The following is a 26,298-nucleotide window of genomic DNA, read 5'->3' on the forward strand; positions in this document are numbered from 1 at the left end:
TTAAGAAGGGAGCACACATACCTCTGAACCTTTGTCTCCTGTCCTGGCACCTTAGTAGGGCCTGAAACGTTTGTCTGCCTTTTCATTTGGACTTGGTTCTGACGAGGCTCTTCTGAAATCTCTAATGTTCACCAGGTGTGTGTCCTGTTTCTTGCAGGGGCAAGAAAATCCTTGTTTGCTTACTGAAGCTAGACAGACAGCACCTGCTTTCTGCTAAATGTTGAACCCTGCCAACAATCTCACTTGACTTGGGATTCCTTCAGTCCCAGTGCTGTGTGTCAGTATCAGTGACTGTGGAGAAAAGACTGGGGATGCTCACCATTTATGTTTCCCTAGCCTAAGACTCTAGACTGGATAAGGGTAAAGTAGGCTTTTGAACTGAGTATACCTAGAAAGCAAGCTTGCAGTGCTTGTTTCAGTTGTGACTGATTCCATGGCATGACAGGGATGACAAATGGAGTGTCTTTCTAGCTTAGGGATGTGGGACGTCAGGCCTTTGTCACTGGCCTCAGGACTTTCGAAGTCACCCTCCCTAGCACTCTTCCCCAGTCCACTCCCTTACCTTCACAACTTCCTTGAGTGGCTGGAATCGGTCCTCGAACTTGGATGATGCCTCTTACTTGCCTTGATGAAGGATAGAGAAGGCTATGTTAGTGTGGCCTCTATAAGTTTGCCCAGAAGAGAATGTGCCCCCCAGACGGAAAAGAGATTCCCCACCCCTACTCTATATACTTCCAATGCCTAACATCTTGTCCGGTGAGCTGATCAGGGTTCCTTGTGTATAATATTTGACAGAGTCAAATTTATTTCTTTGGCCCCATATCTATGGCCTCTTCCATCTTTGGGGCCAAAACAGAGACCTGTTTGCTTCAGCCAAGTGCAGAGAGTGGCTGGCTTGAAAAATGGAAAGCTGAGACTGCTTTCTCCTTTTCCACTGGGTGGCTGATTAATAATGGGAGGTTTTGTCTAGGTTGCAAATTGGCTACCCTATTTCTGTCCTGCTGCTGCTACCTGAAGAGATTTACCCTCTTTGGAAGGATAGAGAACAGCCAGTGCTTTGCCAGTACCACCTATATGTTTATTAACATTTTATACTGCTTAATAGGGACGCGGGTGGCGCTGTGGGTTAAACCACAGAGCCTAGGACTTGCCAATCAGAAGGTTGGCGGTTCGAATCCCCGTGACTAGGTGAGCTCCCGTTGCTCAGTCCCTGCTCCTGTCAACCTGGCAGTTTGAAAGCACGTCAAAGTGCAAGTAGATAAATAGGTACCGCTCTGGTGAGGAAGGTAAACGGCGTTTCCGTGTGCTGCTCTGGTTCACCAGAAGTGGCTTAGTCATGTTGGCCACATGACCCAGAAGCTGTACGCCGGCTCCACCGGCCAGTAAAGTGAGATGAGCGCCGCAACCCCAGAGTTGGTCACGACTGGACCTAATGGTCAGGGGTACCTTTACCTTTACTGCTTAATAAAGTAAAAAGTGGTTTACATAAAAATGAGTACAAAGTAACTTTCTAAAAATGGTATAAATAGCAAAGCTATCGGGTAAGCAGTGTACAAAACAGAATATAAAAATTAAACTTCGGTAACAATTTTTTAAAATGTTCTTCAAAGATCTTTCCTGTGTCTATTACTAATGATTGAGAGGGCTTTGCAGAAGGTGGGGTCCATCATCAAGAAGGCCTGCTTCTGCACTCTCACCAAATGACTAAATGCTACTCTGGTCATGTAACAAACAGGAGGGTCTCCCCTCACCCCAAGAGATCTTAAAGATCAAGTTGATCCGTATTGGAGGAGGAGGTCTGATAGCTATCCAGGCCCCCAGCTTAAGCTCTGAATCTGTTCACAGAAACTATAGCTTTTGCACTTTTCAAAGCAAGTTGTTTTCATTGGAAATTGAAAACTGACGCATCACATGGTGAAAGTGTGGCATGTACCTCTTTTCAGCCACCCTCTTCCATCCAACTTCCTAACTTTTCTGTTGGAAGAGAAACAGGCACACTAACCCTGGACTGGGAGCCATTTGGGGAATCTCAACATTTTCAATGAGTATAGAACATTAGTGCTCAAGACTTGTGGACTAGTGCCTACAGACCTGCTTTTTATGGATTATCTCTAGGCACTCCCACCATGTATGGCTGGGAGGCAGTGGCTGTTGCAAGGTTGCCCAGCAGGCTTTGTGGCCAAGTGGGGATAGCCCTGGTCTCCCAGGCTCCTGTCCAACCACTACACCACAGTGGTTCCTTTTATGTCAAATGAAACTTAGGTGCCTTTTGAGTTTTCCACCTCAGGCCCTGATATGTGATAATACAGGTGGGAGTGTTGGAGTCGGGCACAGAAAGCTGAAGAACCCTGTGCATGAGATTGAAATCATGATTTCTCACGGTGTTCCTTCACTGCACCTTAGCATTCTCCCCATAGAATAATGCCTGCTTGCAAACAACAACAGCTAATCAAGGTTGCAATCCTATGTACGCACATTTAAAAAGGTAAAGGGACCCCTGACCATTAGGTCCAGCCATGACCGACTCTGGGGTTGCACGCTCATCTTGCTCTATAGGCCGAGGGAGCTGGTGTTTGTCCGCAGACAGCTTCCGGGTCATGTGGCCAGCATGACTAAGCCACTTCTGGCGAACCAGAGCAGCGCACAGAAACGCCATTTACCTTCCCGCCGGAGCGGTACCTATTTATCTACTTGCACTATGACGTGCTTTTGAACTGCTAGGTTGGCAGGAGCAGGGACTGAGCAACGGGAGCTCACCCCATTGTGGGGACTCGAACCGCTGACCTTCTGATTGGCAAGTCCTAGGCTCTGTGGTTTAACCCACAGCGCCACCCTCGTCCCTTGAATGCACATTTACCCAGGAATAAATCCCACTGCACTCAATGGGGCTTGCTTCTGAATTAACCAGGACTGCATGGTAGGCAACGAGGACAATAAAAACCACTGCAATCCTATGCAAGTCTATTTAGAAGTAAGCCCCACTGAGTTCAGCGGTAATTACTCCTAGGTAGGTGTGTCTATAATTTCAGTCTAATTCAGGTGGAGGGCGAAAGAAAAACCTACCAGCTCTCTTCCCAATTTTTTTTGTCTTCGCTTCTGATAAAAGTTCTGCTCCGGAAGCATCGCCCGCAGCGCGCTGCTGCCTTTGAAAGCAGCTCGTTGTGCTGCCACCTTGCGGCCTCGTTTGAGAATGGCACTAAGGTTTCGAGTGGAGACGGAGAGCACGCATCTACCTACACGTAAAGGGGGGGGGGAGTGGGGAGATCAAACTTTGTTCCTATTGTTCCAGTATGAAAGCAAACAAGCATAATGGCATATCTGAGTCCCCCCCCCACCAAACAGACCCTTCTCATGTCTGGTGAAAGCGTAAGATTTATTATTAGTTAGCCAACTATAGTTGTCAGTGCTAAATGAATTCTCTTACATTTGTTCGTGTGAAACGTGCCCCTTCCAGTAGTACTCTGTCGTACGCACTAATCCTGGCAGGCAGGGTAGCTAGGAGATGGGTTTTGAACTTCTGCCTACTACTCGATGCAGCTTGTTGAATGGAGGCGCTCTTCGTCCAGCGGGGGGGGGGGTGTATCGCGCCTCAAAAGGCTGAAGTTACTCAGCTTATTCCATGGTGTTTTTAAAGCTGACCATAATTACCAGAATGGCCGAGTGGTTAAGGCGTTGGACTTAAGATCCAATAGACATATGTCTGCGTGGGTTCGAACCCCACTTCTGGTAAGAGAAGGAGCTTTTGTTTGCTAGTCCGCTTTAAACTCCCCCGCCTCAGTCATTTAAACTCTTTTTCTTCTTGCTCTCCGCCCCAGATGTACTGCAATTTCCAACCTAAGGCAACTGTTTTATAACTCCCCAAGAAAACTTCCGGCATATGGATGCCACTGTTTAGGTAACATAAAAGTGTCCTTTAAGGAAGACGAGGGAACCTAACGCGCGGCTCTGTGGCGCAATGGATAGCGCATTGGACTTCTAGCGTAGTGAAGTGATTCAAAGGTTGTGGGTTCGAGTCCCACCAGAGTCACAGGTTTCTTTTGAGGATGAAAACAAATTTGCCAAAGATCCCAATACCCACTGGGGAATTTGCATTAAGTTGTGCTATTATATATCTTCCGAGTGAGCTGATTCCAGACATTTTGTGCATTATGTTGTGGTTTAAGCTAATGTCCGATTGGCAGCGGGGGACGGGTGAATCTACTGAAACTCCCTAGCTCTCCAACCCCCCCTGCGGGCTTTGCACTAAAAGTCCGCTGCTTCGCGGCAGTGAGGGCTGGAAATGCTCCGGGGTTGGGAATGGGGGTTCCTACGAAGAGTTAAAAGGGGCAAAGCAAAGGGGTTTCAATGATGGAAGAGTCACAGTATCAATCACGCGCCGGAGAACCTAGCGCTGGGCGGGGGGCATCCCTTTTTTGGACGAAGCTGGCATTTCCCGATATATTTGCAGCGATGGGGTGAGCAAAGGACTGGAGGCAACCCGTTTCAACACTCTGGGACTGGGGGACGCCGTCTGGGCTCAGGGCGCAGGATCTGCCGCTTCTGCTTTTGTAGCTGCAAAAGAGTTGCAGAAGAGCAACCCACGTGTTCGAATGTTCCCCATATTGATTTTATTTATTATCTTCTATTCAGCGCTTTTTTTTCCTGGGGGGGACGCATTCCCCTAAACATTTTGTGAATCTTTGTACTTTTGTCCATTTACGGTATTTATTTTTCCCGATTAGAACTACTGAAATGGTGATTTTCTTGAGTCAAAATGAGAGTACCCCTAAATATTTTTAAAGGGGGGGGGGAGGAGAACTGTTCATCCCTGAGCTCTGGCCTTGCTAGCTAGGGGTGATGGGAGTTGTAGTTCAACAACATCTGGGGACCCACAGGTTGAGGAAAAACCCTACAGATGGCACGCCAGGCCGGTGGGCAACTGACTGGCTGGATCCCTATAGGTGTTTCTTTCTAGTCCTCCGCGCAGTCGTCGTCCGTCCACCGGAAGTGGTGCGTTGCAGCCGAAGCAGGGGGACCAGTTCCGCGGCTGGAGAGGCGCCTCTAAGTTGGCCGCGGTTAGAGACCCGTGGGGTCTGCGGTGTCCTGGCAAAGAGGGCGAGGCAGCCCTTCCTAGGCAGCCCCTTCTCAGTTCAAACTTGGAGAGGTGGCGTAAAAACCCTCCTTGCCGCGTGTTGCTGGAGTGGCTTCTGGCGGTGTGTGAGCCCACGTGGCTGCCCCGATGGGAAGCTGGAAGGCAGGTTTCTTAGCCCTGGGGAATCTCAGAGTCAGGGACCCCTGGGCTTCCTTTTCTCTTGTTAGAAGGCCTGCGATGAAGTGCTTTTTGACTTTGTCACGGCCAGAGGGCTTCCGCCCTGCTTTCTTCCTGATCCTTTTACCCGGAGATTTCCGGGACTGAACCTGGGAATGATCGCCTCCCCCTGGCGGGCACAGGAAAGCGGCTACCGGGGATACATGCACAAGGATTTTTTTTCCTAGGAGGAAAGGCTTTTCTTTCTTTCACTTGCATTTGTTGCTGCCTCGGGTCGGACGGGAAGACAGAAACTCTCCTCCAAGTCTCGCCGCATCTGATCCCACGGTCTGGAGGGCGGGAGAGAACAAAAGCGGCGAGAAAACTCAGGGAGGTCTCCTCGCGGCAAGAGGCGGAGAACATTTCCCCCGCTTCGCGCCAGGGGGCAGCGGAAAGCTCTTTCCAAGTTTTCATTGGGGGGGGGCGGGGGCTCAAAGTGAAACATTCAGCTAGCTGCGTATTATAGGAAGAAATGGATCCATACATTTGAGCGGTGTGAACACACACACACGCACGCGCACACACATCCAAAAATAAATAAAAAATCGACAGGTGCAGGAAATAGTCCCCTGTCTGTCTGCCTGACTCTTAGGTCAGCTGCTGCTTCTGGTTCGCTAAGGCAGATGGGCATCAGCATTTCAGCACTGGCTAATAGCTGGTGAACTTTGTTAAATAAAGACGCTTTCATAGTAAGCCGTATTTCGAACACCGAACTTATTCACCTTATTTTGAGGAGTCATAAAAGTTAGCCACTGGGCCATTCTGTAAACCATGGCTAAGGCGTAGGGCTTGAGATCCAGTCGGCACATAAGCCTGCCTAGGCTCGAACCCCATTTCTGGTGCACAGATTTTGTTTCTCTTATTAGTCCATTTTAAAAGCCCCAATAGTCATGTCGGTTCTTTTTTCTTCTACTACTCGCCACCCCGTCTTGGCTGCAATTCCAAACGCAAAGCAAGTGCTTTCTGCCTCCCCGTGTACACGTTCTGGATTGCCTTAAAGTAACCTGTAAGTCTCCTTTTAAGAGCCAGAGGGAAGAGCGTGACCCGCGGCTCTGTGGCGCAATGGATAGCGCATTGGACTTCTAGCGTGGCGCAGCGATTCAAAGGTTGTGGGTTCGAGTCCCACCAGAGTCACTTTTGAGGACGTAAAACAAATCCCGCACGGATCCGTCCCAATACCCCTTGGAGAACTTCCCATCGCGTTGTGCTTGTTGAAATAGAGCAAGTCACCCTAATGGAAAGAAGGAAATCCGGAGCTTTTGCTGCTTTTGCCAATTCACTCGTTTTGCGCAGGAAGTCGCCTGTCGGACACTTTTACGCGTGATCTAATGTGTGTGAGTTCGGGGGGGGGGGCGGCGAGGTTCCCAGCTCCCTTTGTTCTTTCCCTCCCACTTCGATCCTATGAAAGGTACAGTGTGACGAAACTGCAGCAGCGGTTCATCTCTCCCGTAGTTTGGGCTGTGCGGCGGTTGCACAGGTTTGTTATCAAGCCAGGCGTCCGCGGGCCGCATCCTGTCATCGGCGAACCTCGAACTCGGCGACAGAGGCGCCTGCTCGGCTCCGCAGCCCCGCGCCCGAACCCCTCGGCTATGCAGAACACTAGGCGCCCGCTCTGCTAGTATGGAAGGTTTCCTCGGCTCAACAGCCTCGCCTGCAGTCTGGGCGGGATTATTTAGCGTGGGGGAAAATAAAATAGCAAGAGGCTGAGCTACTCCGGCGAAAAGCTGGAGAGGGTTCCTTTGGGCAGCTGAAATGGTTTCTTTCTCCCCGTGCTACTACGCTGCGCTTACAAAATATAGGAAAAAGGTAAAAGGCGGATCTAGACGGATCCTCGTGAATTCATATGATTTTTAGGTGTGATTTGACATTGCATTTGTTGGAATTATTCTTTAAAAAGTGGAGGATCCATGAGGATCCGTGTAGATCCGCCTTTTACGCAGACCCCAAAATATATTAATTATTCGTTCCAGGAAAATGCTTACAGAGATCGTCATGTTTCGCTCACCCACACCCACAAAATAAATTTCTCATAAACGTTGCATGGCTGGGTTCTCATTGGCAGTGGATAAAGACTTAAAATTACACATCTCTGTGATGTGCGATGTTGTAGATCCTTTGTGCAGGATCCTTCGCACGTGTCTGAGGAACACTCGTGGACTCCTCTTCCTGAAATAGCACCGACTCCCTAAAGTCCCCTGAGAGAATGTTGGATCTTATGGAAGCCAATGGGAGCTGCTGCTGCTGCTCTTCAAATTGCTCGCCAACTCCCCACCCCGACCAAATCAGTCACCGGACTGCTCCTTTTTGAGAAAATCATTCAGTGCCTTGTGCGGTGAAGACCATCAGCTTGGATACAAGGTGAAGAAATCCAAAAGCAGATTGGCTCTACAGATAGCAGAGGATTAAGGCTGTAATATTATGCACATTATGCACATACTCTGCAGGTAAACCCAAATCTTGTGTGCACGTGGATCAACCCTCTTGTGCCAAGTTTTGTCCTTAAAAAGGCTACAGCATCCACTAATTTCACCTTTTAAGCTTTTCAGATGAGAGCTCTTCCCCCTATGGGCATAGCCAGGATTTATTGGGGGACCAGGACAGGCTTTATATTGGGGGCGGGGCAGAACCAAGTTATCTGTGATGCAGTTGTTTAGTTAGTTAAGTACAGTGGTACCTCGGGTTAAGAACTTAATTCGTTCTGGAGGTCCATTCTTAACCTGAAACTGTTCTTAACCTGAGGTACCACTTTAGCTAATGGGGCCTCCTGCTGCCGCTGTCGCGCGATTTCTGTTCTCATCCTGAAGCAAAGTTCTTAACCCAAAGTACTATTTCTGGGTTAGTGGAGTCTCTAACCTGAAGTGTCTGTAACCTGAGGTACCACTGTATTTTTTATTTATTTACTTGATTGGGGGGGGGCTCTGCCCCTGCACTTCCCTGGCTATGCCCATGCTTCCCCCCAAAGTTGCTCTGCTCAACTCCAATTTTGTCATTCCCCCCCCCCTTTACATATTTACAGAAAAGAACTTTTCAGAGAAAGCGGTGCTAAAAGAGTTGGTCTTTAATGAATAGGCATTATACAGAGTTGATTTTTGATGGGAGCACATGGATGAAAGATGAACATTTCAAAATGGCAAGAGGAAAAGATGGAAAGCAATCAGAGAAAGCAAATAAATGGTTCTTTTTCCAAGGTGGGGGATTTGGTACTTTCCGAATGTTCTTGGACTGGCAGAAACAAAACAGTATGTGACAGGGTCGACAGGGTGCAACACTTCTACTGACCCAAATCACCCACTGGGTATGCCTGTTGTGCTGCGCTAACACTGAGGCTCCTGCTGCTACAGCAATGGGCAACCTGTAGCTGCCCAAATTCTACTGGACTCTTAGCTCCCATCTGATTCAGTCAGCAGGCATCAAGGATGATAGGAGTTTTGAGTCCAGCAAACTGTGGACACTGACAGGTCCCTGATCAAGGCTTAAATGGAAAAGCTCATTTGGATTGCAACCTTTTCTTCTTCTTTAGAGGTCTCCAATTACTACAACTCAATTTCTCCCTGTTGTATGGAAGCCACTGGCCAGGGCTCTGATCTCGAAATGAACTTGCATAATGCTGCAACGCTCGACAAAGAAACAAAGAAGCAAGTTAAGGTTGTGACAGGAAGAAGAAACATCCCAGGATTCCACCTTCTGCCTTTTTTCACACTAGCAATTTCACATCAGTCTCCCCTTCTGAATCCTTCCGATGCACAGCACCCGTGGCTTAGGGAAGAAGAACATATGATGGTCAAAACATGACAACATGACAACCAGACTTTAGCCTGGTATGCAACCAGAGCCTGTACATATTTACACAGAAACAATCCCCAAAGTTATTGTTCTTGCTGGTTATGATTAATTTAATGGACTTCACCATGAGGTTCTAGGGTGGGTTGCATGTCATGGACCACCTGAATGAAGCACAGTTTGGGGACCCTTGTCCTAACTGGAGAAACAGTGCTGCAGGAACTTTAGCTAGACGCTGTTTTGCTCCCCTGTGCTCATCCCAAGAAGTTCATTGGACTAGTAAGAGTAGATCAAAGTTCCAAAGAGATTGAACCCAGTTCTCACCTACTTCCCAAGGAGTATTTGCAAACAGATAGGAATTTCCAGGAAACAGCATAGTCATTCCATGTCACAAATCCTGAAGGAGACAGAGAGAAGGAGAAATGGTCAAGTCACAAATGTCAGTGCTACAAACAACTCCAAAGCATGGATCCAAGGTCTGAGTTACTTGATTAGGTTCCAACTTGATTATCCATACTGCTGCATCATGCTAGCCTGCCATGAAACAGTTAAAATATGAGACTCTCTTACAGGAGCCCCCCCCCCCCCAAGAAGCACATGTTTTCTAGCAGAGGAGCCACAGGATACTACTGAGAAATCATGGCTGCTTCCATACTGGACATTTGTTGTAGAACAGTTCACTCACTTTTTATAGGGCATCTTCACGATGTCATTAACAAAATATTCTCCTCTCATGTTTTGTCTGCTCAGCTTCTGTGGATTCTTTCACACACCCCAGGGTCTACTTCCTATTTTATTACCCTTGTTCCCAGTGTATGAGCACACACACAGAGAGAGACACACACATGCCTAAGCAAATCCCTGATCCCTCCCAAAAAAGTGCTTTGCAGGGGAGGGGAGTTTGTTTTTCACCATTTTGCAAAACCCAGGATCCCAAGTAGTGTTCGCCTGCCAGTCCATCAGGCTGTGAAGGAGGAAACGTCCGGTAATCAAATTTGGAACCATCTGTCCAGACAAAGTCTCCTTCCTAAGGAAAGATCAACAGAATCTTAAGCTAAAACATTCACAGAAAGAAAGGCTTGCTAAGTCAAAAAGAAAAAAGAAAAAAAAACACATTGCATATTGTACTAGGCCTATAAAAAGCCATGGAAAAAATGGGAAATATATGCCACCTTTCAGGGCAAAGCCCTCCCAATGTGGATCACAAACAGCGTATATAAATATTTATATAAGTAAGCTGAACTTTTGGCTATTCTGAATGGCTAAGTCAGCATAGTGTACCTTGAAAGTGTCATGTGCACCAATCCAGTAGGCCTTTCCTTTGGTGTGATCCAGTGGCTTGCCCATCAGGTGAAAAATGAAGTCATTCTCCTCTGGGCTGTGGATGGAGGCTAGGTGAGAGTCTCTGTCATATCTCTGGCAAGCCATCTGGGAGGAAATGCACAGGGAAATAATTCACTTCCTGCTTAATTACAAAAAAAGGTCTGTTTCACAAGAACCAAATATCTGTGTACGCCTCCCTCTTAAGTAGAGTTGGAAAATCAATGCAGTTGTTGTCTAAATACTTTCCCCACAACCATAATAACTGCGTATCTCAGCACAGTACCGTTAGAAAGCTCAAAATTTTCATTAGTTATAAAACCAAGACGATTTTCCTTTCTAGTTTGAAACTGGACATAGAGAGAAGTTTTTTGTTATTTATTTATAGGCATTCATAAGCCACTTAATATATTAAAATCTCTACACGCTGATCTCTAAGTTACCTGGTGAAGCAACAAAAACTTCAGCTCAATCTTATGAAGTAGAACAGCTGTGTTTCATTAGTATAACTGTTTTGTAATGAAGTATGGAGCTCCTCTGATTGCAACTGTTCTTGCTCTCATCAAAATATGCTTCCCATTTATCATTTTGCTGTTTTTAATTTTGCCCCCCAAATTAAGGATGTTAGAAAAGCTTGCCCTTCACTGCTTTGGTGCAGATCCGTCATGTATTCACATGGTTTCAACTATCACCTTTTAATCAGATGCTTTTGTGAAGGGGAAATCATTCAGCCCTCGGTTGTTTAGTGAGTGAAGGCTCTTCCTAGAGCAAAATAACTGGCAGCAAAGCAGAAGCAGGTGCGTGTGTTTGTGTGTGGGGAATCCTGCACTTTGTATATTTGCATCGAGGTGCTCTTTGTGTTTAGGACTGCCTCTGGAGACTGTCACCTTTCTGCTGGAGGGATTCAAGCGCATGCCATCAAGTGAGGTATATAGCCTGATTTCCCTACTATAGCCTTTCCCCAGTACTTCATAAGTACCCAGGGCTCACAGGGCAATTCTCTAACTCCCTGCTGCTCTCAGATACCAATCCTGTGACAACATGCAATGTTGCTAGATTCTGCACAGCAGCACTCAAAATTCATCGGAGGATGACCCATGCCACAAACCAGTTTTAATGAACATATCAGAGTGCTCCGTAAATTAATACTTAAAGTCTTTTATGTATCAACCTTTTATACTCTTCCACACCTGCCCAGTGCTCCTATCCCTTCTTTTAGCTTCTTTTAAATTCTTACAGACTTTTATATTCACCTTCTGTTTTAATACCTTTTAGCTTTCCAAAACACTTTTCAGATTTTAAATGATTGTATCCCACCCTTTTATGCTGGTCTATTTATGCTGGTCTATGACCGTACAGTAATAAAGATTTGTATTGTATTGAGGTGTGCACAATTAAAGTGGACTAAAATGCACTAATGCAAACAAATTAACTTTGGAAGAAGAAACAGACTTTTTGTGGTTTGGAAAGCAACGGGGGAAATCTCATTGAGAAGTGTTGGGTGAAGGCATCAGAGCACATCCATGGCTGAGAATGGAACCTGCTTTGCTCCTGCTTAATTTCTGTTAATATGTGGCAGTGCTTGGCTACGTGGTGACATATTTCCCTGCTCCCTGATAAACATCAGCGGCTGTCCTCTTTTTGGGGGGGGCGAAGGAGAGCTGGGGGACAGAGCATTGCACCATTATGACACAAGTAATTGCCACTAGATGATATGCCAAGGGGGAAAGAAAGAGTTGTGTGTCTGCCTGGCAGGAAATAAGTGTTGGCATTTAATCTGACCTCAGTTTTGTGTTTCCACAGTATGTCCAAAAATAAAAAGGTTGGTGGACAAATCGATTGTATTTCTAGGTAATCACTATTTATTTTCCCCAGAAGGACAGCAAAGACCTCTGCAATAAGTTTTTCCACAGAGCAGCCTCCACTTCTCCTACAAATCTGGTCTAGTCAAGGACATGTGGCTGGTCTGTTTCTGTCCCCTTTGACATCACATCAATCACTTGCCTCTGCATCGGTCCAGGTCATTGGTTGTGTCACAGCTTTATAGCAGGCATTCTGATACTGCACCCAGCCCCTCTCACAAAAGCCACGGGCACAAAGGCATGTTTGGGAACAGGTACCTGAGTCAAAGTAGAAGGAAACAAGATGGAGTTAAGAAGTTAAGTCGAATGATTTGGTCACCCTGCATTTCAAACTCTTGCACACTCCTAGAATCCTGTTCTCTTCATTTACAAAGAGGCATGAGTACTAATGAACATGGTGGCCGTAAACCAAATGGCACTGCTATCTTCTACCCCAGCAATGGGAAACTTCAGCCCTGGAGACCAAATGCAGCCCTCCAGTTGTCTTTCTAGTCCTAGAGACTCTCCAGGCAATCTCTGCCCCTTAAGCCCCATCCCTTACCTGACCATCCCTGCACCACCTCTGAGTGCTCTTGCCTGTCTGAAACAGGCCATTGCTGGTGGGGAGGTGAGCGTGCATTTGTGTGATCGCATTGCATGTGCTTGGTTGCCGTAATATTCATACTTTCCCTGGTTTGCAAACATACCCGTGGCAACGCGCCCCCCCCCCATTCTTCCTTTTCAATGTGCTAAGCCTACAAATCTCTCATGCTCCAGTTGTTTCCCTTGCTGCTTTGGACAAATCATAATTTGCCTTCAAAGGATAATCAGAAACCACAGCTTTGGAGAGGTTTCAAGCATAATTTCCCCAGTTCAGACACAGTGGCCAAACTTCCCAAATCAGGATGGGACAGTAACTGAGCACAAGGGGCGGGGTGGAGAGAGAGAGTGTGAACTAGAGGTAATGCTGTAATATCGGTCACTGTCTGCTATTATCCTTTCCCATGTTATAGATGGTAGGCTGAGAGACTGGAGGCCCCTGTGCTAAGTCCGTGCTATCTCAAACTGCTAAAAATCTTTGCACTGTAGGAATTGCTCCACACAGGAGAGAAATGGTATAAAAACGTCAGTTATGAGCTATTGATTCACAAGTCCAATGAATCCCACATGCCATCTAGCCCAGCTCACTCCCTGATGACATGATATTCTGTACTTTAGAGCATCCCACAGCAGCCTTTGTTGGATTTCCTCCAAGAAACAAGAACAAGGTATATTGTTCTGGCTATGAGCTGCTGTTTGGCTCAGAAACGTTTTTCCCGAAAGGTGAGAGCAAATATACCAGCCCATTAGAGCAAATACAAAACAAATAGGTTGCCCACCAGTGGAGTAATAGGCCTGCCATTGTTAGAAAGAAGCATTCAAAAGTTAAGAGGTTTTCAGGATGCATCCCCAATCAATTGCACTGCTGAACTCTGTGGAGCTTCCTTTCAGATAGGCATGCACAGGATCCAAATGAAAATGAACACCTAATTACTTTCTTGGGCAATCAATCATTACTGACATCACCTTCAAGTTTTAACCTAATTTGCCTGTGTGCTTAACACTTGCTAAGGATGTACATGGTGTAAAAAAGCTTGTCAATTTATTAAAAGTCCTTGAATTCTTATTTTCCCTATTCAAAACACTAGATCAGTCTAAACTCACCATGGATGAAGGCAATCAGAAGGAAGGCACAGAGAGCAGTCCAAGTTCCCATTTCTTCAAGAAGGAGCGAAGGCGTGAAAGTCCAAAGTTGCTCTGTACTGTGGAGAGGAATGGGACCTGTTTTATAGGCTGGCCAGCTGTATTTAAAGAAGAGCAATTTTTAAAAAGTGAACCGGATTCAGGAAGTTCTTAATCTTTTTTGGATCTATGCAAATCAGGGGAATGCTTGTCTTTTGTTCAGTTTCTTTCCCCTTACCTAATCTCAAAACCACACTATCCAAGCAGAGTCAACACATCAGAGTGTCTGTGTAATCCAGGAATTAGTACATTTCACCCCTTCCAGAGCTGGCCCAAGACATTTTGCCACTGGAGGCGAACCACAAAATGGTACACACACACCCAGCCAGGGAAGACCCTACCTTAGCTGGAGATGGACAAGAGGGGGGAAGAACAGGACCCTTTGGTTTGATCAGGCAAGGCTATTCTTACGTAGCAGGAATATTTACAATAAAGCTACCAAGACATTTCCTCCTGCTTTTCTATATCCATATGATTATTGCAGTCCAGGTGTGCCAGGTATTCAGGAACTACTACTACTACTACTACTACTACTACTACTAATAATAATAATAATAAAAACAAACAAACACGTCTTTCAAACACAGAAGCTGGATGATGCGTTCTCGGTTTGATTAGGCCAAGAGATATATCAGTGCCTCCTAACACCCCAAAGAAACACAAGTTAAGATCCATACATCAACATTGCAGGAGAGAATTAATATAAGAATGTATTCATGTTAGCATGAAAGTTGTTTCTCATTGTTCAGTGAGCTGCTGAGACGGTGCTTAAACAATTGTGCCCTTCTTTGCATGTCTGCTTAGAAATAAGCTGCACTGAGTTCCACAGGAATTCATCCCAGGAAAGCAGGTGTAGAATTGCAGCCTAAAAACATCTGTTTCTTTTTGAAGTGGTGGATTTAATTAAAACAACAACAACAGCCCAATAGTTGAACAATGCTTTATTGGGACTAACTCAAATGTCTCAAAAGAATGAGCAAGCGTTTGAATTGCAGAGTTGTTCAGGGCAGATACTAAGAAAAAACACGAGGGGGAGGAGAGGGAAATAGCCCCTTGAAAAGGATTTGTGCTTCTGATATGGTGCATTACACGGACAGCCTTCAAACAGGGGGCTAGTCTGTGTCCCTCCAGATGTTGCTGGACTATGTCCCCCACTGGTCCCAGTTAGTATGGCCAATAGGAATGATGGGAGTTGTAGTCCAGCAACACCTGGAGGGACACAGATTAGCCACCTGTTTTGAAAGGCATTGTAAAAGTAAAGTGAGCGGCACCGAACCATAAGGAAAACACACATCCTTATTAGGTCACTTCCATTATTAGGCCTACCTATTGCAAAATAGTGTGCAAAGTTCAACCATCGGGCTAGGTGGTGAACAGAGCAATGGGATGGTGGGTTAGAAGAAATTTGTTTCTGGCTGATATTGAAGCCACAGAGTTTGCAGAGCTTTTAAGTGCTTGTGCTCACAATGTAAATAAACCAGAAAATAACACTTGCAACTGTAAGTATCTTATTTTTCCTTCTTTTAATAATTTGGGGGGGGGGGTTGACAAAAAAATTTCTGCACCGGGTACCACCTGACCTTGCTATGCCTCTGGGAAGAAGGGATGAGTGAAGAGCTACATCAGGAAGAAGGGATTGGGGTAAAGACCTTCATTGTGAACAAACCAGCAGCATCTCCTATTTGCCAAGAGGTCATTGTGGGTGAAGAGCTAAAGAGAAAATGGCAGATCTGGCCTCCAAGGAGTGTGCTGCAGCTATCACTGCTATCATGGTGGCGGCAGCAGCAGCAGCAATGAGCAATGTGTTCCTTGGAGGGCCGATCTGCTTGCCTTGTGGATCTTGCCACCTGAGGCAGCCACCTCACTTTGCCTCATGGGTGGGCTAGCCCTGTGTACTGCTATGCAAGGCCAATTGTCCTCTGCAAAACTGGCAGAATAATAATCGGTTCCAAACCAGATTCGCCTCTCTCTTTTTTTTTCTAAAATAGGGAATCATGGCTATTGGAAGACAGAATTTGTGTTTTAGTTGTGGTTGTCTCTAACTGTGATGGTCATTTGTTTAAAACTACGGTATTTTTTAATGCTGTGTTTGGTATTGCTGTAACACGCCTTGGGACCTTCTGGTGTGGCCTATAAAAGATCTCCCCCTAAAGGCTGAGGTGGCATTTCTGTTAAACTCATTATCAGCAGGGCTAGTTTCACAGCTGCAAGAGTGTAACCTGACCACAAAACTGGTAACAACCAGTGAAGGAGGAAATCAACAGCTGACTGTTAAAAAATTAAAAGAACTCCATTGAAAGTGCAAGGAAGCTCCTGATATGTACAGTGAAAAACAGGTTGAGTAAGTTGCATTTCAAGGACTGTGGTGGGAGGAGATATGGTGAGGTGTTAGCAGTGGTGTAGCAATCGGCACCCCGGGTGCGTGTGCTGGGGAGCAAGGAGTGGAGGGTGGCCTCACCAACCCAAGCCCTCACCACTGACCGAGCCACGGTGATCTGAGCTGCCAGCAAGTGATGTGAAGTGAGGAGAGGGAGAAAGAGGCTTGAAGCTGTCCCTCAAGGAGGGTGGACCTGAGGGCTGTTCACAAAAGAGGGGACAGCTGCCAGAGGCTCTCACCTCTCCTTGGTTGGAAGCTCCCTCCATCCAAGCTGTCCCAGTGATGGGGCAAACGAGGGTGTCCCTTCACCAGCCATGAGGAGAAGGAAACGCCTCTAGTGCCCCAGTCCTGAAGGCCCGGCCTGGGCGCAGCTTGACTTGCCTCCTCACGACTCTGCCTTGATGAGGCATCTTGTCACTGGGGGGCCTTTTTGCGCCCCCTCACACCTCTTCAAAAATCTGCGCCCAGTGCCAGGGCCCCACTGGCCCTCCCCACATTATGCTCCTGAGTATTAGGTTGATTGGGATGAACTCTTTGAACTCTATTCTGTAATGCATTGCTGAATAAAACTGACCGACTGGGAATTGGGTGTGAGCTTTCATACTAAGGGACGCGGGCGGTGCTGTGGGTTAAACCACAGAGCCTAGGACTTGCCAATCAGAAGGTCGGCGGTTCGAATCCCTGCGACGGGTGAGCTCCCGTTGCTCAATCCCAGCTCCTGCCAACCTAGCAGTTTGAAAGCACATCAAAGTGCAAGTAGATAAATAGGTACCGCTCCGGCGGGAAGGTACCGTATTTTTCGCTCTATAAGACGCACCAGACCACAAGACGCACCTAGTTTTTGGAGGAGAAAAAAAATATTCTGAATCTCAGAAGTCAGAACAGCAAGAGGGATCGCTGCGCAGTGAAAGCAGCAATCCCTCTTGCTGTTCTGGCTTCTGGGATAGCTGCACAGCCTGCATTCACTCCATAAGACGCACACACATTTCCCCTTACTTTTTAGGAGGGGAAAAGTGAGTCTTATAGAGCAAAAAATACGGTAAATGGTGTTTCCATGCGCTGCTCTGGTTCGCCAGAAGCGGCTTAGTCATGCTGGCCACATGACCTAGAAGCTGTACACCGGCTCCCTTGGCCAATAAAGCGAGATGAGCACCGCAACCCCAGAGTCGGTCACAACTGGACCTAATGGTCAGGGGTCCCTTTACCCTTTACCTTTCATACTTGAACACCCAAGGGAATTTCCCTGACAAGGCTTGACAAGATGGCATTAAATTATGCTCAAGATACAGATTCTTGTTCTTTGACTTAAGGTGCTCCCCTCATGTGCTTGCAGCCCTTATCCACCATAATGTTTCTTGCTATGGGTTTGAGGAGGCACCAGCTAGCATGAAGATTTTATGCTGGAACATGTAGTCCCTGGGTCTGGGGTTGGGCCATAGGATAGAGGGAGAGCATCTCTTTTGCATGCAGAAGGTCCCAGGTTCAACCCTTGACATCTCTAGGTGGGCCTGGGGAAAAGACTCCTGCCTGAAACCGTGGAGAGCTGCTGCCAGTCAGTGTTGACAGTACTGAGCTAGAAGCACCAATAGTGTGACTCATAATCAAGGAGTTTCCCATGTTCCTAGCAGGACTCAAACAGTAGATTGGCATCATCCCCGTTGGTCTGTAGATTGGCATAATCACACTTGTCTGAAAGCAGCTGGAGTTTAATAGATACGCATAGTGCTTAGCTACTTTCTTAATGTCATGGTATGAGGACTATGCCGGATGGGCACAGATAGGAATTGGCAATTGCATTTTGAAATACTACAGCCGAGTTCAAACATTTGTTGAACACAACTGTGGTGCTTCCCCCCAGCATAGCAAGACAGATCTTTCATTGTCCTAGCAAAAAATGGACTTCCCCAGTGATTCCAACAGTCATCAATATTGCCCCATTCTTCGGGCACAATGTGTACCTTCTTTTTTCTTAAAGAGCTGCATACTTGCTAAACTATCTAAACATTCTTGCACCACCAGCTTTTAAAAAAAGGAAACCAGTTCTTCTAAAGTTGCAAAACTATTCTGAGAAGTAGGAGAGCGAGCAGAGTTTGTGATGTTGCAACCACCAGCCAATTTATGCTATGCATGGGGGCGGGGGGGGGAGGGATTGCAATGAGCTGGCAGAACTGTCTCCTGCCCTTGAGAGGTCTTGTTGTTTAGTCGTTTAGTCGTGTCCGACTCTTCGTGACCCCATGGACCAGAGCACGCCAGGCACTTTTGTCTTCCACTGCCTCCCGCAGTTTGGTCAAACTCATGCTGGTAGCTTCGAGAACACTGTCCAACCATCTCTTCCTCGTTGTCCCCTTCTCCTTGTGCCCTCCATCTTTCCCAACATCAGGGTCTTTTCCAGGGAGACTTCTCTTCTCATGAGGTGGCCAGGTATGTCTAAAGTGCCCTCCCACTCTGCCACTCATATAATGTGATGAGTGGGGAATAGTAGGCGCTGTGTGTTTGTGACCTGCATGAGTGTGAATCTTGCATGTGTTTTCTGTGTGAGAAAGGGAATATGCAAGTGAGAGGGTGAGTTAGCCAGACCAGTGCTATTTTTCTAGAAAAAGAGGTGCTGGTTCTCACCATGAACACCTTCCTCATTCTCTTAGGATGGCAATGGTGCCCACCTGAGAGGTGCTGGAACGGAGTTCCTGAGTTCCCCCTGGAAAAAGCCCTGGCTATTCTAACTGCCTGCATGTAGCCTCCCCTGCGCGTACACACACACACACACACACACACACACACACACACACCTGTCCAGGTTTGGCCAGGGGTGATTGTGGCCCCTGGGTTCATAAATGTTAGCCACCCCTGGTGTATAGCATAGTCAATCTATTTTTACATCTTGCAATTAACTTTCTGTCTGCCTTTCCTATATTTCTATCCTACCCTTCCTCCTAAGGCAGCCCCAGGCAGCAAATAACAAAGTAGCAGAAGAATACAACTTTAGGCTATAGTGCTAAAGGGAACTACTTACATATTAGGATCATCAAAAGCAATCCTGATTTAGAACACATTATGACTCAGAATACTTGGTGCATATCAATTATGTGAAAATCCTCCAGACTTAATTCCCACTAATTAACTAAAATGCTTTCCAACATATTACAGGGAGCATTAGTGAGTAAACCAGTCTGGCAAGGAATGAAAAACTTATTAACAGTAATTTGGAAGCAAAAAAATCCCATAGTAATAAAAATGATATTAAAAGCAATGCAAAATATTTATGATAACATCTGAAACAACCAAAACCTACTAAAACCAGCTTGGAACTCCCAAGATTACAGGAGATGGCACAGCTCACCCTAGAATAGTAAAATATAAGACCACAACCAATACTATGCTTTCTTTCCCTGTGCAAAAATCAAGGCTGTGGGGGAGGAAAGGCGTCAGAACTGGGGCATCATGACCAGTCCTTGGAGACTTTGCATACAGATGTGGACCCAGCTTCTGGGGCTCAGCAATCCTCAAATGTAACTGCGGAGGACAATGTTAAGGGAGAGCAGTCTGTGGACCACCCCGGGGGGAGAGGGCTGGACTTTAAGCAAAGTTTCTCAAGTGCAGAACAGTGCACAACATCACTGGCTCACTCAGGGTCCTTCACTCCCTAAAGACAACACACACATTGCCACACACATCTCTAAAGAGAGAACACCACTGGAGCCAACTAATGACACCAGAGGGCATGGCTCCAAGCCAGCCATGCAGTTGGACTCTGATCATTGTAAAAATCCAGGCTGAGGAGTTTTTGCACCCCCGCCTTGATGTTGTTGGAATATGACTCCCATCATCCTTGACTATTGACCCAACTCACTGAGGATGATGGGAATTGTAGTCCAACAGCTTCTAGAGGGCCACAGGTTCTGTTTCCCTGGTAGAGGTAGTGCCTGGTCACCTGCCTCATTCATCCTAGGAGCTCTCTTAGGTCCTGCAGTGCCTGAGTTTGTTCTGCTACTTGGCATCTACCGTGGTACCTTGGTTCTCAAACTCCTTGGTTCCCAAGCACTGAAAACCTGGAAGTAAGTGTTCCAGTTTTCGAAATCCGGACGTCCGATGCAGCTGTCAGCTATTGTTTCCAGGGCGCCTGCACCAATCAGAAGCCGCGCCTTGGTTTTTGAACATTTTGGAAGTCAAACAGACTTCCAGAACAGATTAAGTTCAAGAACCAAGGTACCACTGTATTTGGCACTTTTGTTTTTGCTATTTATTTTGCGTTTTTGTTTTTGAGGCTTTTTCAGTTAATTTATTTTTGTGACTGTGTGGAACCCAGTTCAGCTACTGATTGATTGATTGGTTGTGTGACTGCGGAAATGGATAAAAGCCCCCCATTCAAATAATGACTACCATCAGTGCAGGTAAGAAAAATAATTTAATTTTAATTTTTATCACTTACAATACTGTCTTTTTTATTTTATAGTACATTACACTGGTTATTACTTTCATTTTATGGATCAATGGTCTCATTAGATAGTAAAATTCATGTTGAATTGCTGTTTTAGGGGTTGTTTTTAAAAGTCTGGAATGGATTAATCCATTTTGCATTACTTTCTACGGGAAAGCACGCCTTGGTTTTGGAACACTTTGGTTTTGGAAAGGACTTCTGGAATGGAGTAAGTTTGAGAACCAAGATACCACTGTACTAACGTCTACCTGCTGCATCCCTGTAAGATGACTCTCCTCACACCTTGCTCAGAACCTCATTGGTTCACAACCTGGCCAGAACTGGATACCTTGCGTGGCTGCAGTGAACACACTTGTGATGACTTTACTGCATGTCCATGAACTAAGAAGCTCAGTTCTACAAGTTGTGAAGTAATGGTAAAGCAGATAATATTTCTAAGCATATTCAGAACACCATTCCGTGGTTCCTGAGTAACTGTAAACTGCTTTGAGGTTTTATTACAATTGAGTGAGATATAAAAATGTCGTGAAATGAATAAATAAACACAGGCAGTCCTGAATACAGCTGCTGGGAGGCCTTTCCTACACATTTTCCAGCCTGCAAAAATCACTTCTATATAAGAAAAAATGGAGAGCTTACACTAAATTTTCACATGTAATAACACCACATGTCACAATGTGCTGAGAAGCTGCCATAGCCTGTGGCTTCCCACTGCGTCTACAACCCGAATACAGAACATACGCAAAGGAGTTTGTCACAAAAGTGGCTTTCAAGATTTTTTCTACACCTTTTCTATGTAAGAAAAGGTTCACAACTAAAATGGCTCCATCTCTCACACCATAATCCTTTGCATGCCAGCTCATAGGCAGTAGGCTTGGCATGTAGGACTGCAGCCTTAAAGCATTTCAAAAAGAGGTCTAGAAGGAAGCCATCTGAAAAAAGTAAATGCTGCAAGGACCTTACCTTTATTTTTTAGACTTTTTGGATTTTTCCTTTAAAGCATTTTTAGGAACATAGGAATAGCTTGCTGGATCAAGCCAGTGGTCCAGTATCTTGTTCTCATAGTGGCCAACCAGATGCCTGTGGGAAACCAAGGAGCAGAACATGATCACAAGAGAACTCTCTCCTCCTGTGGTTTCCATAAACTGGTATTCCGAAGCATTGCTGGTAGAGCACAGCCACCATGGCTAGGAGTGATTGGTAGCCCTCTCCTCCACGAAATGGTCTGTCTCCTGGGTGAGTGAGTTTCATAGTTTGACTATGCACTGTGTGAAGAAATACTTTCTCTGTCCAGTTGAAGGGAGACCTAGAGTACATGTCCCTGGCATGGGGTAATCGGGACAGATTAATGATTCTACTGGTTTACCTCCCGACTCGCTGCCCAGCAGGCTCCCTGCCTGAGCTGACAGAGCTGGTCTCAGCAGCAGTGTTGACGACTCCCAGATTGCTGGTTCTGGGGGACTTCAGCATTCATGCCAAAGCCGTTGGCTCTCAGGTTTCTCAGGACTTCCTGGCTGCCACGGGGCTGTCCCAACATGTCATGAGAGACTACCTGGGAAGCAGATGCTGCAAGAGACACGATAAATGTAACAAATGACCCCTGTTGGGAGAGGGAATGGCATGGAACGGCTGGAATCCTCAACCAGGTTGTACTTCCAGAGAACTGTCATTTTCCAGGTGAGAATCGATCACATATTGGCAAATTCAGGTACAGCAATTAAAGTGGGTTTGGCGTCCTTGCACAACAAAGCTGCTTAGAATTCTTTTTGCAGTAAGGAAAGCGATCCTGCAACCATCCTGAAAACAAATTGGGAGAAATGCTCAATCAACCAGCCTCCTGAAAGCATCCACAAAGCATTATTACTATTATTAATTACCCACTGTTCATCCTCAGGTCTCAGGGTGGATTGCAACACTTGTGGCCTGACTCGTAGACCGTGCTGCAACATTTTATCATAGGTCCGACTTGTGGCCACTGATTATCTGTTTGAAAAATTGTGTTTAAAAGCAGCTGGAAGGTTGGAGACATCTGATTGGCCACTCTGAGAACAAGATGCTAGACTAAATGGACCATTGGCCTGATCCAGCAGGTTCCTCTTAGGTTCTTATGAGGGAGTGAAATGTTGGTGCCAAATTATGGAGAAAAATTTGTGACCACACAGGCAATCGTGCCTAACAGCTGAAATCCATAAACTCCTCAGTTCAGTGCTCCCCTCGCTGAAGTCTAGACAGTTTCAAGGCTGCTATAAAAGTGAGCATGCACTGCTGATCGTAATAGCTGATGCCTGTAATTTTGACAACCTTGGCTTTGATCTTAGTCTTCAATAACAAATTAGTTTCACAAGTACAGAACAAAGCAAAACCCAAGGTCTTTTGCAGTTCTCATTCACTTAGGGCACATGAAGATGAATTGCAGGGTATATATAACTTGTAACAGTGAGTTCAGAGGCAGGGAGTGGTGAAAAGTAATCTGAACATATGACAATTCTTAGAACTTTATAGGGACTTATTATCATTCACCCTGAATGTGCCTGTCATGGTGTTTGCTTAGGAAGAAAAGGCTTGATTTAGAAAACCTGTTTGCTGAGTCCTCCCCGCCCCCCATAGAATTGTAGGTAGATTTCTACTGAAGAGATATGTACCGGTAGTCTGGCCCACATCCAATTTTTCTACATGGTGTATTTGACCTCCCACTCATTTTTCCTTTGTATCCTCCACCACCTATGCCTGGGCTGTACCACTTCAGACTGCAAAGAAGGGGTCTGTTCAAAATATAAAACAAACATGCCAGGAAGACTATCCAGTTCCGGTGGACACTGTGAATGGTGTTGCAAGTTCTAGGACACAAGTTAGCACTGTCTTGTAAGGGTCACTGCTGATACTGTTGGTAGATAAGCTCTAGTAGGCTTCACACATTTCAATAAAATGTGTATTGCATCTGCTAAATAGGTACTCTACTGTTAAATCAGTTTTTGCCAGCCTGATGTTCTTTAGATGTTTTGGACTGCAACTTCCATCTGTCCCAGTGTGATCCACTCAGTTAAGTCATGAAATGTGGATCTGCCCCCAAGTATGGACCCAACAATATCTGTGGTTTTGTCATAATGACACCAGAGGGTGCAACTGCACAGTATCACAAACTCTGCAAGCTTACCATCCTACTGTCTTGGGAAACACCATCATGCTGAAGCATTTGGATTAGGGGTTTTTGCATTTTCTTCTAACACGCCTCCCCCAAAAATAAAGGAGGACTTTTTTTTCGATACACGGCAACATTTTACTGTATTTTCAATACAAACTCTGAAAGCAATATCCATACAGTCCCAGCATGGTATGCTAGGATCTGGAATGCTTAGCTGCTTCCTTAAAAAGCTCTTTAAAGAGAAACAGACTGTCAAAGCAGAAGGCCAACGCCCTATGTAAGAAAAACAAAACAAAATCATTCATGTAAATGTTACTCCTTTTGTTTGGAATTAATACTACCCATTATTAAAAATATTTATTATTTTTAAGTTTGTTTCTGAACATTTGAAGTTCTGCCTATGTGTATTGAGTGAAAAAGAAGTATGCAATATAGTCTTTTTAAAAATGCATTTAAAAATTAAATAAAAGGCCTTCACCAATAATAATTATAAAAACCGTCCCTGTCCAAGAAGTTTTAGGAAGCTAAAAGATTCAAATATGTCAAAAACATATTTTATTTACTTTATACCATTTATATACTGCTTGATTGTAAAAAAACCAACCTTCAAAGCAATTTTCAAAAATAGGAAAACAATAAAAAACAGTAAACACACTTTAAAACAACTAGTTGAAACATTCAGATAATAATAATTAAAATCAGTGATCATCATAGCAACACAGACCACTTGAAAATTGCTGAGGATCTTGGCAGACCCCTTCATGATTTTTTCACCTGTTGTAGCAATTGTAATGTGCTGCACTAGATGCTGTATAATTTTTCACTGTATTTTTATTGCCTCTTCTTTTCTTGTATGTTATCACGTTACAATTTGGATTCCATAGGGTTCAAATAGCAATACAATAAAATGCAATATAAGAAATAAAAAAGCAATTAAAGATACAATTAAAAATCAATATGAATGTTTAATGCAACAATGCAACAATGCAAATGATAAACTGAAGCTGAGGAGGTGGGATTCACCAACAGTGTCTTTCAGGGTCTTTCAGGCTAGTTTCTAAGCAGCTGTGCCTTCAGGACAGGACTTTGGGGGAGTTGTCCAGAGCCTCATTTTGCTTTGACTGCCACGTAATCTAACCTCCCCACAAACAAATCAGAATGAATGCTCCTTAAACAGAAAGTGCCATCTAATCTCCTTGAAAACAAATTGGGATGAATATGCAGGTCCTCTGGAAATGCTCCCACATGATCCAATTGCTCCACTGTTGTAAACCTAGCATTATATCTCCCAGAATTATGACAGTGATTGTGGCTTCTAATTTGACCCCATAATGTCCCTATTTCCCCTGCTTTAGAGAAGCCGTCCCGGTTTCTGATTGGATCGGAATGTCCCACTTTACCTTAGGATGTGCCTATTTTCATTAGAGAAATGTTGGAGCGAATGGAGTTATTTGACTCCTGAGATGTCTGAAGGCAATCCTGTATAGGGATATTTTTTTTTACGTTTAATGTTTTATCATGTTTTTATATATGTTAGAAGCTGTCCAGAGTGGCTGGGGCAACCCAGTGTGGGGTATAAATAGTAAAATTATCATTATGGAATGGGATGTTCCTATTTTCATTGGAGAAATGTTGGAGGGTATGCAAGGAGTCTTGATTTTTTAAAAAATGCTTTGTGCATCCACATCTAATCTTGCACCTTTCTAAAATTTATTTATTGGGTGTGTGTTTTTCTTTTTGTAAATCTACTAAAAAATAGAATAGAATAGAATAGAATAGAATAGAATAGAATAGAATAGAATAGAATAGAATAGAATAGAATAGAATAGAATAGAATAGGTGGAATCCAGGAGCTCACCAAGACAGTAGCTAAGTTCCTCTAATTGATTTTTTGTCGCCGAAGTACGATACAGGATCCTGCCCTTGCTGGAGACCCACAGAAATGAAATAGATTGCTCGCCTCTCCTTCCCTTTGGCAAATGACTGTACTGTTGAAATGGTGATGAGATCACACTGGCCTATTTATTCTGAATGTTTGTCTGTGATGCCAATAAAGGTTTGACGATGATGAATAGAATAGGGATTAAGGAGTTTTCTCAGGTGGAGGGTGTGTGTGCTGTGTCCCTTTGGTGGAAATGCTCTGTGGGCTGGGGGGACGGACATGGGGGTGTCAAGAAGCATCAGTTGAGGGGAGTGAGAAATGTCTGTATTTTCACCTGAGGAATGTTGGAGGGTATGTAGCCATCTCCAAACACCAGCCTTCTCTACACAAGGGCAAAGTACACACTATAACTTTAATTATAGTTCTGTGAGGTTTCCCCCTGGATTTGGGGC

The 26,298-nt window shown here is 45.1% G+C and overlaps 2 protein-coding genes across 2 annotated transcripts in view; both read right to left on the minus strand.

Moving 5' to 3' along the window:
- Window positions 1–26,298, minus strand: part of CNTF (ciliary neurotrophic factor) — a 160,063-nt gene that overhangs the window by 35,594 nt on the left and 98,171 nt on the right. The window lies entirely within an intron of this gene.
- Window positions 8,327–14,089, minus strand: LOC309338172 (C-type lectin Cal-like). The gene is made up of 6 exons (XM_081855136.1): window positions 13,933–14,089; window positions 12,392–12,507; window positions 10,349–10,495; window positions 9,980–10,094; window positions 9,392–9,464; window positions 8,327–9,043 (listed from the first exon to the last, which is right to left on the minus strand). Exons 1-6 carry the CDS (start codon window positions 13,982–13,984, stop codon window positions 9,001–9,003), a joined length of 546 nt encoding a protein of 181 aa, XP_081711262.1. The 5' UTR covers window positions 13,985–14,089; the 3' UTR covers window positions 8,327–9,000.

Source organism: Podarcis erhardii (assembly GCF_964252035.2).
Source record: "Podarcis erhardii genome assembly, chromosome: 1".
NCBI classification, from domain to species: Eukaryota; Metazoa; Chordata; class Lepidosauria; order Squamata; family Lacertidae; genus Podarcis; species Podarcis erhardii.

Bases quoted from the DNA above. Each gene is read 5' to 3' on its own strand.
- LOC309338172 (XM_081855136.1), bottom strand. From the start codon at position 13,984: ATGGGAACTTGGACTGCTCTCTGTGCCTTCCTTCTGATTGCCTTCATC. The intron at 10,095-10,348 runs GTACACTATGCT...ATCTTTCCTTAG, and splicing joins GTGCACATGACACTTTCAAG to GAAGGAGACTTTGTCTGGAC. The intron at 9,044-9,391 runs GTGAGAACTGGG...TTCTTCCCTAAG, and splicing joins AAATACTCCTTGGGAAGTAG to CCACGGGTGCTGTGCATCGG.